This window comes from Channa argus, chromosome 14 (genome assembly GCF_033026475.1).
Source record: "Channa argus isolate prfri chromosome 14, Channa argus male v1.0, whole genome shotgun sequence".
Taxonomy (NCBI): domain Eukaryota; kingdom Metazoa; phylum Chordata; class Actinopteri; order Anabantiformes; family Channidae; genus Channa; species Channa argus.
Genome location: NC_090210.1, coordinates 5,331,052 through 5,345,046, shown reverse-complemented (window position 1 = coordinate 5,345,046; position 13,995 = coordinate 5,331,052). Strand labels below are relative to the sequence as shown.

Here is a 13,995-nt window from a genome sequence, read left to right as displayed (position 1 = left end):
TCTAAACTTAAATAAAAACTTATTTGCTTTATTCCCCTGCCCATTTACTATTAAAAAAATAAATAAAAAATTCTCGTCCTTTATTCTGTTTTAGCAGATCTGTACAAAAGGACAGAAAAGAACAGGCTGTGTCTACTCTCAGACTCAGATAAGGGTGCTGTCCTCACAGAAGCAGACAGATGATTAAAGTATGCATTTGGATGCATTTTGAGTCTTCATCTTCATCTAATGGACAGATAGTAGGCTAATGTGCCACAATGGGCATTTTAGAGATTTATAAATTAATGAAGTGACTACAAATGAATAGCTCCTTTGGAAAGCCAAGTGTTTCTGGGCTAATGTGGTTAATAATCCATAGTCATGCCACAAAACGTACCAAAGAATAGTCTATTATAGCTGTAGGTGAGAGGAATAATATGGTTCATTAATAATTTACTGATTCATTCTCCGAGTCATGGCTGTGGTCATGGCAGTCACAGTATGACATGACCAGGCCTTGTTTAGTTGACCCAGAAAATACACTAGCATAGCAAAAATAGGTTCTGAACAAAGATCCCACAGGCATGATATTATGGCATTCTGCAGTGCTTTTATTAGCAGTGGAAAGCAAAAGCTCCATTGTTGAGCAAATATTATTAGATACATGTCATTGAGCCACAATCGAGAAATCTTGTTTTAAACAAAGCAGAGAGTGTCTTCTTTCAAAAATACCCTCCAAAATCTAAGAATGGTTCCTAAAGTAAGCAAGAGTCAACTGTGCATGCAAGTGGTCAAAGCCACTGTTTCTCACACTACACATGAATTTCAAGCTTCATCGACAAACGGAAAATGTCTGACATTCAAGAAAAGATTGTTGGATGTGACGGATTTATAAAAGTGCACCCATTTGAGCCCGAGATTCTGAAAGACAAATGTTTAAAAGAAGACCCATGTCAACCAATGCAGCAGTGACATGGTTTTTTTTATAGTTCTTGATTAGTTCTATGTCACCAATAAGCTAAACTACTTCCTGAATTCAGAAGCATGTGATGTCATTTAGTCTCCCTGCATCTCCCTGTAACCTGAAAAGGTGTTCTGACTGATTTGGGCTTTGAATATGCTTGGAGTATGCACAAAAAGAATCTTCTCAGTGAGACCACCATCAATTCTATCACACCTGAGTGATGGTACAGAGAGAACGAATCTGTTGCAGATTGGCACTGTTCATTAGCGTGGTAGCGAAGTCTTAGCAGAACAGAGGTGGTCACACCCACTTTTAATATATGTTTAGTTTCCTTAGTTCAGCCACAGCTACAAAGAGGCCAACAAAACAGACAGACCATACGTATCTCTTCTATGTCTATAATGAAATGCAACCCTACCTAACCTTTTCCTGTACCAGATGCCAAAATTGATGTTTGGATAATCAGTAGTAGTTAGATAACAGTATTTTTTTTTTTTTTTTTTTTTGTCATAAGGGAATGTGAGATAAAACCTTTGTTTGCTGGTTTCAACTTTTATAACATCACTCAGTAATCACTGAGATAGTTGTCATCAAAAAACGTCAGAATGTCACAAGATGTTAGATGATCAGCTCTAAAATACTTTTACAAATGGTAAAATCTGAGGAAATCCTAAATCCTAAAATGGGCACTTCAAAAAGCTACAGGGAGGAGTGTATGAGTGTACTATGACTGAAATAGAAAAGAATGCCTTTACAGATAGTGGTTATTTACCTGAAAGCTTCTGAAATTGCCAAATAGCTAAGAGCTCCCACACACAAGTTTAAAACTAGCCTTGGCTGGTGTAATGGATTAGGTAGAAAAATGGACTGTCCTTGCATCACAGGAAATGTGTTGCCCAGAGTGTTGTTGTTTGTTGTCAGAGAAGCAAATGACTCTGCGTCAAGGTGCAAGGCAGAAAGGAATATCGCGTGTAACTGGAGCTGTGATGGCTAATAATTGGTGCATTAACCAGTATTTTTGAGCTGTGCTGACAGCACACTTGGCTACAATGGTTGTGAAATGTGATTGGTATGTCAACATTGCACATGTATTGCAATGGCTATTAGTACACCTGAAAATTTGAGTTTTTGCATCAAATAATGCTGATTTACTTGACTTTTAGGACAAAAAATAATCCCAAGGAGTCAAAAAAACCCGCTTCAATCACAGTACATTTTTACATGAGGTCTTGATTACTGATTATGCAACTTGGGGAAACATGAATGACCTATTTTTTGTGTGTTTCTCTGCAGTCAATTTTAGCCTCGTGGAGTGGGAAAACATGTTAACGTTTAAAGTTCTGAGGACTGTCCGCGTTGGCCTCATGCTTTTTTATTTGTGTTCAAACATGGTTCATGTTCTAAGTGGGGAGACATTCAAAGTGTGTCTCGCACTTGGAAAAGCTAAGAGGGCTTTCTTAAGTAAGGAACTTATCATCGGGTCTTCTCTCATTGTGTTTGCTTACAGGCCACATAAAAAAGTTGTACATGTACACAAAACCTGACTACCAACTGAAATTATATATATATATAGGAGCACAATTTTCCTCTCTACTCCCTGCAAGCTAGTAATACAATGCCTTACACCTAAGTCCTTTATTTACTTCTGGTTGTGGAAAATGCCAACATGATAATCAGGTATGATTAATGCGGAGGTTCTGATTCTCATCAAAGCCAGCACAAGCCCCAACACCTCCTCAAAGGTTTGCGTGTATACGGTATATGTATGTTTCTTTGTCGTTGTTGTTGTTGTAGGATTGATGAACCTTATGTGCTGCCAACCTTGCTGTAACCTCAAGAAGACAAAGTAGAAAAACATGCCAGACTGAAAATGTGTTTTAAGGTGGATACAGTATGCAGTACCGTATGTGGTAGGGAGGAAAGAGTATGTCGTGAGGTAAATAGAAAAAGTGGCATCTGTGGTGTGTGTGTGTGTGTGTTTGAATGGACATGTGTGACTTACAGGTCTTCTCTTGACCATCTCCTGAGGCTTGACATCCATCTTCATCATCACACTCTGTGGTGCTGCCCTCCTCTGTTTCTCCACTGCTCAGCTCATCCCAGGGCTCGATTTGGCTAAGTTTTGGAAACCTTTCATGAGTCTCCTAAACAACAAATACATGAATATAGCATTTTTACACACTAATTAAAGTATAATGTTCCTATTTCCTATATCATTTTTACTGTTAATTTTTCTAACAACTTTGATCAGGAAGTATTAATGTCTTGGATGTGAAAGATTCCAATACAGACAAACTAGTCATTAGGACTTTTTGAATATTGATATTGATTGACTCTGACAAATTAGATGTACATATATGATTGTATTTGATAAAAGTCTTAATTGTCCTCATAGCACCCTATGATACTAGTAGACCACTTTGATCTCAGAATGCAGGCCTACTTGTGGTTCCCAGAATTTCCAAAGGTAGAATTGGAGGCAGAGCCTTTAGCTCTCAAGCTCTTCTCCTGTGGAACCAGCTCCCATTTCAGATTCGGGAAGCAGACACCCTCTCTACTTTTAAGTCTAGGCTCAAAACCTTCCTCTTTGATAAAGCTTATACTTAGTTATAGTTATGCTGCTATAGGCTTAGACTGCTGGGGGTGCAGTTGTGCTGCAGTTATTTACAACCATATTTTAAGAAGAACATTGATTACAAGTTCGAGAAAAAATTTACCAATGTGTTCATTCTTTTAAACGGCATTGTTAAGATTTTGTTTTAAAAACTACAAAGCTTTATGTTGTTCAATTGGTACAACTACTGTTCAACAGCTCATTTAAGTTAAGTTGCAAGAAACATTTGAAATTATGTAGTGCTTTAAATGTGCATGATTTATCTTTAGCAGCATGATGGTAGAGTGGTTAGCACTGCCGCCTCACACCTAGACGGTGCCCAGTTTGAATCCACCAGCCAGATGTGTCCTTTCTGTGTAGAGTTTGCATCTTCACCCTGTGCTTGTGTGGGTTTCCTCCAGCTACTGTCAATGTGCAATTATTTCAAAATTTGCTTATTTTCCTGTGAGTTCATCTAAAATCATAATCTGTAAAAACTAAAGTGTGAATTGAAACATCAGTGACTTGTATACTGGATACACTTGTTACAGGTACCATGCTAATTACCATAAACTGAAGCAAAGTACTTTGTTAAGAGCAGATACCTTGACCATCAAGGCCTTAAACTGAAGTAGTAATAACAGGGAAATATTTAAAAGGGGAAGCAGAAAGGAAAAGGAAACACTCAATGACAATACTACAGTACTTATCAATTCATGGAAACTTAAAACTCATTATTACAGTACATTATATTGAACTACACTGGGACTGCACCCTCAGCTTAAGGTTTTTCATCCTAATTTACCATTTTATGTTTAAGTACTAATCTCCATGTAATCCAGTCATGTGGAGTACAGTATTCTTTGTTACTAGGTCATGTTAGAGTATGAATCTACTCTGACTTGTCTAAATGAACTTCTCCTAATTAAACTATAGCTTGTGGTCGCCGTGTTCTTCGTTCCTACGTATAAACCATGACACGAATCTTATAAATGATACATATATTTTTACTTGTTGGTCACAATATTCCAACCTCCAACCCCCCCAAAAAGCGGTTCTTAGTTCTAGACAAGCTGCTACTCTGGAAACAGTTCTCCTGGCCCAGAGCCAGTTCTTTTGCTGCCAAACTAGCTCTGAACTAGGCACAATAGAACTGGCTCGGTCGAAAAGGGGTATGAGTGGTTGAAATGAGTTCTCCACTGAAATGGGTCTGGAGTATGTGCAACTAAAAACAAGGCCAAGCTTCATAAAACTCAAGTAGCCACTTTAGTAGAAGCAGGTAAAACATTACTTATGCTCAATGCAAAAGTGAACGCTATTGACAATAGCTGAATTGCTCACTGTTCCACAGACGGGCAGTGAGGTACAAGAGGATTACTTAGAAAAAAGTGAACAATATTACATGCTGGTTACATTGAGTCACTCACATCGGCACATGTTGACAGGCTCTTTGTGTGCCCTATAATGGTTAAGTCTGTTCTGAGGCTGCAATGTGATATGATGTGTTAGAATGAGGACACACTTTGGTGAGGGGACGCAATCCCAGGGAAAATTTAAATGATGTGTATGACAAGTTAGTTAGAATGCAAATCCACTGCATCAATCCAGATATTTCAGCAAACCCTGCAAAGACAAGATAAAGGAAAGACTGACAGCGAGAAAGAAAGAATATCTTCCTTCAATGCACATTCCACAAGTTCATGAGCAAATGCTCTGCTGAACAGCAGAATGTTGTATACCAACACCAGCCAGATAACCAGTTGGGTATTAAGTTTAGGGCCCAGCTGTCCTTAAAGCATGTTAATTAGAGGAGGAATCAATTAAGGCACAGTCGCTGTAGAAACCACAGTTGGGCCATTGTAGAAATGCTGTTTGGGTGCTGTCCAATGCAGTTTGTTAGTTTGTTTGACAGTTGTCAGTCACATCTTTCTGTTCAAATTTGAACTAAAGTGTGGCGATTAAAAAAGTAAAATGCTTAACAACTTAACTGTGATATTCAAACAACATTGTGAAGAAGCAAATTTCTAATTTGCCCTTGAAGCTTAAGAAAGAGAGATACACAAAATTCCAATATGACTTCTTAAACACTGTTGAATAAAAATTTCCAGTGAATAGTCTCCTTCTGCCTATCTGCTTTGTCATTGAAAAAGACTGTTGCCTCACTGAGAACTCACTTTGGGTTTCAATGAGTGTTTTAAGCCGTTTTTTAAATTGGATTTTTTTCTCAGGTTTCTACCTTTTTTTTTTCTGGGCATTGAAGCAGTCATCAGAGTAGAGTTCACATACACTATTACCAAGCTACGTGAGTTAATTTCAAGTACAAACCAAACCTATCTAGAAATATTTTTTTGAGTCGATCAACTTAAGGCCCATATATAAACAGCATGTTCACCAAAACAAATTGGTCCATTTATGTCATCAAAAAGTAACCAACCTTTTGAAGGCTCGTCCTTCTAATCTTACAAACTATAGCATATGGTAAATGTGAGCAAGTGGGCAGAACATTTCAATAGCAGCAGCAGCTTTTCTGTGAGGTACAAATTCTGAAATTCACTGTGTTTTAACCCTACAGGGATAAACATCTGTTCTAACAGGATTCTGGCTGCTCTTGATGACATGTTTGATCCAGAATATCACATTGTTGTCCAATTAGATCATTGTTTTGTTTTTTCATATGGCCTATATGAAAAACAAACAATGCAAACATATTTTTGTGAACAATATATCCATAACACAGACAGATATAGCCCTAATTACATGTACATTTTGCAACTGTAGGTTCACTTAAATAATAACAGGGTAAGAAAACAACAATAATAGATGCAAACATAGAAGATATATAAGCTGAAAGGGTTAGAGTCAAAGTGAAAGAGAAGAAAGTTAAAATAAGTAATAATTCGCACAGTGTTCAGACAGGAAGACTGAGTTTGTGGCGTAAGAGGGTGGAGAGGTTGCAAAAAACTAAATACCAAAAATACATTAGGTTTTTCTAAAGGGTTCTGAATAAAATCCCAAATCATTAAATATTTTCTAATTCACTTCCAACCTTTTCAGCTCATTCCTCTCTTTTCCTTCCAAGAGCATTCTTCAGTCAGAGGATGATTGGGATGGGTTCTGAGCATCAAGGGCTGAATTCCTTCATGTGTTTGACTACACCCTAGTCACACTCACATAATCTGTGCTGCCAGGAGTAACCAGTCACCTTCTGACGGATTTTGGATGAAAGATGAGGCTTCAAGAGTGTGTGTGTGTCTGTTTGCGTGCATGTGTGTGTGCGTGTGAGTGTGTGGGTGCAAATCAACCACGAAGCCAGTATGAATACTGTAAGTATTCCAGTTTAATGTGGAAACAGAAAATCTGTTTATGAGATGTAAAAATGTAACATGCAGACATCATGGATGGGATTCAATTGCAGACATTCAAGTGTGTGTTTCTGTGCACTCATCTGTGCATGTGTAAAATGTGCTGTACTGCTGTCAAATGAGTGAACCAAAATCATAAGTTATAACTTGTGTCTGTCCACATAGAAAAATACCCCTGACAATTTGAAACAGTATCTCCTTATTGAGGTAGAACTGCATATGTGGACAAATTAAAGGGAATGAAAACCTGGAGGAAACTGTAGGAAAAAAATGGCAATGCTAAGTCTCCAAAAGGGTTTAGGTCTGCTCAACTTTAAATTTAAAATTCTTTCCTGTCTTACCATTTCCTTATAAATTGAGTTTTCTCTTATTCTTTTTAGCAAAAACATTCAACAACTGAGAGACAAAATAAGTGTGTGTGTGTGTGTGTGTGTGTGTGTGTGTGTGTGTTTGTATGAGGACAGACTTGGTTCAGGGGCAGGGTCAAACTTGGGCTTACATTAGGGTTAGGTTTAGAGAGTGTTCTGAGAGTGGTAGGCTGCAAACAAACTTAACTTCCAAGCTATTAATATCTGCTGATTCTCAAAAAGTTACTATGCATTGTTTCTGCAGATTAATTGTGCCTGCTATGACTAACCAGTTTCCAGACAGTTTTTAATTAGTTCTCGACTAGACTAGCAGTATTATGACCGTCATAGTCTGGAAACTTCCCATTGCCATCCACAAAATGGAAAATAAAACTGATTCACAAGAGATTTTGAAAGAATAGGCCTAAACACAGTTTGCAACACCATTTTATGTTACTGTCATCTTTATGGAAAGCTGACAACAAGATATTTGGTCCTGTTGACCTTGTGATGTGAAATCTTTATCACACTATAGACAATGAAAATAGTTAGGATAAATTCTATGATCTTACAGATCTCAAGCACTTGCATTCTTTTTCGACAGTGGAGGTTACAATCACCTCTACTAAGGCTGCACAAACCTACAGTTTATTATTTCAGTTAATATTGTATATTGTTTGTGCATTTGGATTCTGCAATGTACAAATTGCAATAGACAATAATGCGTTTTCGCTGACGACGGACCTGTTTTTCTAAAAACTATTAAATTTCTGTCTAGAAAACATTGACTCAAAGTTTCAAAGTTATTGTCACTTAAATCAGTATGATTACAGCACTATCAAATGCTGCCTGGTCACTTGGAATACAATTACAAACTGTTGGGAAGTTTGGATATAATTAAAAAAGGAGCGTAAAATCAAAACCTCTTAAAATGGCAGAGATGATCCTAGATAAACATTAAAAGGTTTGTCTTGAAGCAAGGAAGGCAGAACATATGGTAAAGTTCTTAGAAACTAATCAGTTGTTCCTGGGGCACTGACATAACTTTAAACCATTTTTAATGAAATCTGTATGAAATCTGAAAACAGAAATTACTGATGCTTAAATAAGTCATTTTCCCAAGAGGTCTGAGTAATGCTTAAAACATTTTTTAAACAATAGCAGAGCCACACAACCCTCCACTGCTAGCTAGTACAAGCTGATTCTGTTGTTAATTGTTACACTGGTCCACTTTTTTGGCCATGAACTAACGTAACCATCATAAGTCAATTCCAGCAACACACTGTGTCAATGGACTGTCACACCCCTATTCTGTCAGGCATTGACAGCAGCCGAATCTGTGTGTGTAATGTATGTGCATGTGAATGAACTCTGGATTCTGTCAGCCAAATGATGGGATGTTGTTCAAAAAAGTAACACAGCAGATTTGAGGGGTCATGACCAACAGCTACCTCTTGGAGGAAGATTGTGATGTAAGAATGGTAAGACTCATAAAACAATGGAGAATACTGCTGTGTTGCTGGGAATCCAAGCTAGGCTTTTATAGGTAAGCTGCAATAAAGATTTGAAGAGACTCCCTGATTTTGTGCTACTCCGTATCACTGACCATTGAGGTCATCGTCAATCCACACACTGCATCAATCAATGCAGTTCTCGCAGTACATATGACTTATGAAAAGCAAACGAAAGTAGATACGGTCTCTTATTCCAGCTGTATCTAATAAGAATTCAAAGCTAAAAGTAACACACTGATTTAAACACTGATGCCCTTAAAAGCCCACTGTATCTCACACCTACAAGCAAAGAACCCATTCATGTCGGCATGTGAGGCACAGGGTCACAAGAGTGAACCTCACTCAAAGAAACTTGAAGAAAAGTCAAGAGAAATGTGACTTTTTCCAGTGCTGTTCTGTTCTGTCTTTGAAAGGAGGCTATCACAGCACTCTGTCACATTATGGTAATTTATGGAGTAAAGCTCTACTAAATCGAAATACAAAAGTTACATACTGCTGCTTTAGATTGAATAGTACATTATCTGTTTTAAATTCCAGTAGCCTTTGCAGATGACACTTATTACTGAATATGTCTATACATTTGCATTAAGTGTTACTGTATATGTAGACTGTGCAGTGTTGTTAGATTTTACACTCTATAAAATCAATGCATGTCCAAAATAACTTACATCAATGTACAAAACATATTTGATAGCTGTATTATACTATATGTGATGTAAATCGTGTTCAACATTTCCACTGAAACAAATCAGGTTAAAAACGAGGAATTTCAGAACAATTAGCCAGAAAAACAAACATGTCACATGCTTTCTCCACATGACAAGATTGAACTAAAACTCTTGAGAAAAGTAAATGACCCAATGTGGAAAAACAGTCACAGTTCACTGGATTTCTATGAGCTTTGCATCTAATTATGCTGGTTAAAAAAGAAAAAGAAAAAAAATCTTATGCTTAAATTAGAGTCTGCGTTCATCAAGTTTGGTTGCCAAGCAAACAGACAGCCCTGAGTGTGAGGCTTGTTACCACAGCAGCAACAGCAAAGAGCAGCAGAGCTCCTATGAAGGCCAGCTCCATCATCTTCTTCAAGTGGAAAGAATCTGTCCCCTCCCTGTGACGGGCTGCCAGCTCAGCCCAAGCTCTTTCTTCATCCCTGGACTCCACTAACTCTTTTAAGCTCAAACCCTTTCTGACTGCTGGAGGCTTAAACATAAAAGAGCCATAGACTGTGAAGGCAAACTAAAGTCACAAATCCAACCGTGGGTTATACAAACGACAAAACCATGTGTTCTTTAGGGGTTAACATAAAACTTTTTTCTCCTTTAAATACCATCTATAAACCGTCCTCACAAACAACTCTGAGTCCCTGCAGTAGCTGCTAGATTGAAGGATCGACAGGATCTACAGAGGGGATGTGCTGAGTGTGTGTTAAACATAAGTAAGGTCTCTGATGTGGAACCTGGCTGGGCCACTGGCCAAACCAGACAGCAAAGCAGTAGTCAAAGCTGGCCTCTCTGTACTGGGTTTGTATGTTGGAGTTTTTCCAAGTCTCCATCCAGCAGCTTTCACCATTTCTAATGATGTTGTCTGTGTTTGTCTGTCCATATGTGAGAGTCTCAGAGAAAATTAAAGACGGAAATAGAGCGTGAGAATGAGCGTCTGGGTGTTTTTTTTTCCCCCTGCACTGCATGTTGTCACTGACTTTGCATTTACAAAACTGCTAATTGACAAACTGACAAATGATCTGGCCTTAACATTTACATGGAAACAGATAGGCCATTGTAAAAGGATCCCCACCCAAAAACAGCTGGACCGATGGCTGGGAATCAAAAATCCACTGAAACATTTATTGTCCACATTAGTAATATTTATAGGCAGAAAAAAGAGGGTGAGAAAGAGGCATATTAGAGCTTCAACACAAGACAGAACCAGACCTGCTAACTTAACGTATTGGGCATATTATAGGAGGTTAAGGGGGGCTGAGTAATTAGGATCTTCTTGTGTTTGTGTGGTATTTCCAGTTTCTATATAATTCTTTGTTCCACATTCACCACATAAACCTGGTTGGGTGTATTTGTGTGAGTCAAACATATTCTCTCTGTGTATGTGAGCTTGTGTGCATACAAACACAAACTCATTTTATACGTGGGCCTGAGTGCTTTAAGAGGAAAATGTCATGGCTAGATGAGGGGTCAGAGTCTGTGATACATCAATCCTCTTACTGCCACAGAGCTCTGGGTCTAACTACTCTCCAGCAGTTAAAAATACACACATTTTACTCTCACTAATCCCGGAAACTGAGGTGATTTAAATTTGAAAAAGCTTAGATTAGAGATTCACAGAAACACCTGCAATACACGATTTAAGTCAAAAAATGCATTTTAAAGTCAATCTACTGTGTATTTTTTCTTCATTTCACTGAAAATAATGAGCTAACCTAATAAGTCAAGGATCAAAGAAAACAAAAACACATAATAGTTCTTCTAACAAGCCTAATTGAGCTTCTAACATTGACACAAAATTCAAATCTGTATCATCTTAGCAGATGCTTTATTTAACAATGCTATTTTCTGTTAAGCTTTTTTGTTATTGTCAAGGTTGTGTTTTTTATCCTCAGTCTGGGGCTGTGTTTGAAAGTTTCATGCTATTTAATAACAACAGGAAATTTGATGGAAGTATTTATCTACAAATGTAACCAGCAATACTGTCTCCTTCCAAAAAAAAAAGAAAAAAGAAAACATCAGCAGGAGCTTTCCGGTGTTGCTGATCAATGTCAAGCCCTTTGCCGTTACTTTACTGGGTGCTGAGACTTTCAGTGTTCTAAATAGACAGAGCTTTTTATGGTTGCTGGCAATGCACCACAGTCACTGGGCCACTGAACGTCCTACTGTGTGAACTTCATTTGGTTTCATTTCCCAAAAACCTGAGTTAACAAGGGTGTAGCAATTGTAACACCGATGCCTTGGAATTAAGACTTTATTCATTTATTCTACACCTTTAAAATGTAGAAGGCAATGTTCTTTTTTTCTGATTCACCGCCTCTCTAATGGAACTCACGTCCAAAATCACTGAGCTTTGTCAGTGCCTAACTATGTAGTTTGAACAAACAAATCTATGTAGCAATGTTTCATGTCTGTAAACTATTCCCGCTGATTGAACTGCAATTAACTTTACAGCCTAAAAACAAAAAAACTCAGTCTAGTAAAGTTTGTGATTTGGAAAGAGATCCAGGTGAGCTCGCCAAATTCAGTCCACTTAAAGTTATTTTGTGACTTGATGGCTTGCCCACCCTAAAGATTCTTATAATTGTCCTGTATACAAACACCTGTTGAGAGCTCAGTTGACATTATTATGCTGATATCTGGCATGCGCCTTTAATAAAGCATGTTAACAAGCATGGGAGTTTGCTCCATTTTAACAACATTTAAAGATGAAATGCCTTACATCTGACTATAGGGAAGGAAAAATAGAGAAAGATTTCTTTTAACAATTAGTTAAATACAGTTTCAGAGCACATCCAAGAGCACATTTCATTTTAGTTTCTCACTTTTCAAACTTATCAAAATTATCAGAATGATATCAGTGAGATGGGAAGAAATTTAGCAAGGTGCTATGGGCTAGCCTTTTTTTTTTTTGCTTATTAGCAGGTCATAGGTGACTGTCAAAATTGTGGGCAAACTATTAGCTCTGATGCTACGTGGTTTAATGTGTACATGCGTGTACATTCACACATTTGAGCACATGATATACTTTATTTCTGCACTTTTGAAACTCTTGTAACAATTCTGGATGTGCCGCAGATCGGCGGACACATTCTGCAGTTTAACACTGTGATCCTTTGCTCTTATCTGCTACAAACACAAAGCTCAGCCAAGCTCTGCCACCTGGTCTAGATTCAAGGTAGGCTTTTCAACCCTGTAAATGTCAACAGGACACCCGCTCAACTCTGCATATTTACCATGACAACTGGGTACTCGACAGCTACCGTGCACAATGGGATGTTGTGGACTGGCAGAAACAAGCTCTCGTTGACAGACAGGCAGACAGACTGAGTAAGGATTAATGTAGATGCACATCGACAGCACCAGCAAAATGTATGGATCAGAGCAAGGAAGAAGAACAACAGCATGAGGGGAAAGAAAGACAAATGAGATAAAGGTCAGAGAGAGACAGTTTTTTTGTGTATTTGAGTGAGGCACCAACAAACAAACTGGTGCAGAAAGAGTAAAAAACTAAGAAAAAAAGAGGGATTTAGAAATATAAAGTGAGAAATAGCTGATGTACTATCTGTGGGCATAATTTTCAGGCCAACAAAAGAGAAGGTTGGCAAAGGGGAACCGAATCCTGCTCCGTTTGTCTCCTAAAATGGCCTCTAGGGACTGTGTGAAATGGCCCTTTTCTTCTTGGTCCTTTTGAGCCCTAAACCCCATCTACATGACAAACAGTGTCACTTTGAAGCTGCTTGTGTCATCTCAGCCTATCTGTCACTCATTCCTGACCTTTTGCTCCCGCCTCTCAGCTTTCTTCTTTCCACAGTAATTCACTTTTTTGTCACTGTCTCTGTTTCACCCTCTATACTTTTCATTTATCTTTGATATCTAAGGAAAAAGGAAAGGACACTGCTGCAATTCTTCCGAGCCTGTATTATATTATTTAAAGGGTGCTGATTAGACAAAACCCCATCAATTAAGACCTAAGTGTTGTTGTTACTTTGGCTGAATGTAACATTTGGCCGCTTTCTGTGGAGCCACATTTTTAGATACTGGGAGAAAGTGATCTTATACAAATATCATCTGAACACATCTATTATTATTTAGCTCCAAATCCATATTCAAATTTGGGGTTGTAACAGTTTAACAGTGTTGTAAAGTCACCTAATCAATGAGGTCAATCATGAACAACATTATTTCTTATTTTAGACTATACACTAAATGCCGTTTGATGTAGTGACACCATTAGCCCAAGCAGTGCACTTTTAAATACATAAACTTCAAACACTTAAATAAAAGTGTGCACACATGTTTTAATGTATACATATTCGACTATATTGATAATGTGAGATGTCTTCATGGGAAACAGTGACCGTACCTGACTGAAGAGCTCCAGTCTCTCCTTGACCTTGGTCAGTCTAGGGTCTGGGCTGCGAACTTTGACCTCTGGGTTTTGCCTCTGGGCATACAGACCATTTCCTACAATTCTGCCAGAATAACTGTGAGAAAAATAGAGGGGGGGGGGGGGG

General features: G+C 38.1%; 1 protein-coding gene across 2 annotated transcripts in view; it reads right to left on the bottom strand.

The window, feature by feature from the left end:
* LOC137098505 (glypican-5-like) overlaps nt 1-13,995 on the bottom strand; it is a 99,694-nt gene that overhangs the window by 14,405 nt on the left and 71,294 nt on the right. For both annotated transcript variants that reach the window (XM_067474780.1, XM_067474781.1), the window contains 2 exons: nt 13,845-13,965; nt 2,946-3,087 (listed from right to left, as the gene is read on the bottom strand). In XM_067474780.1, coding sequence (XP_067330881.1) covers nt 2,946-3,087; nt 13,845-13,965 — 263 coding nt within the window. The remainder of the gene's footprint in view (nt 1-2,945; nt 3,088-13,844; nt 13,966-13,995) is intronic.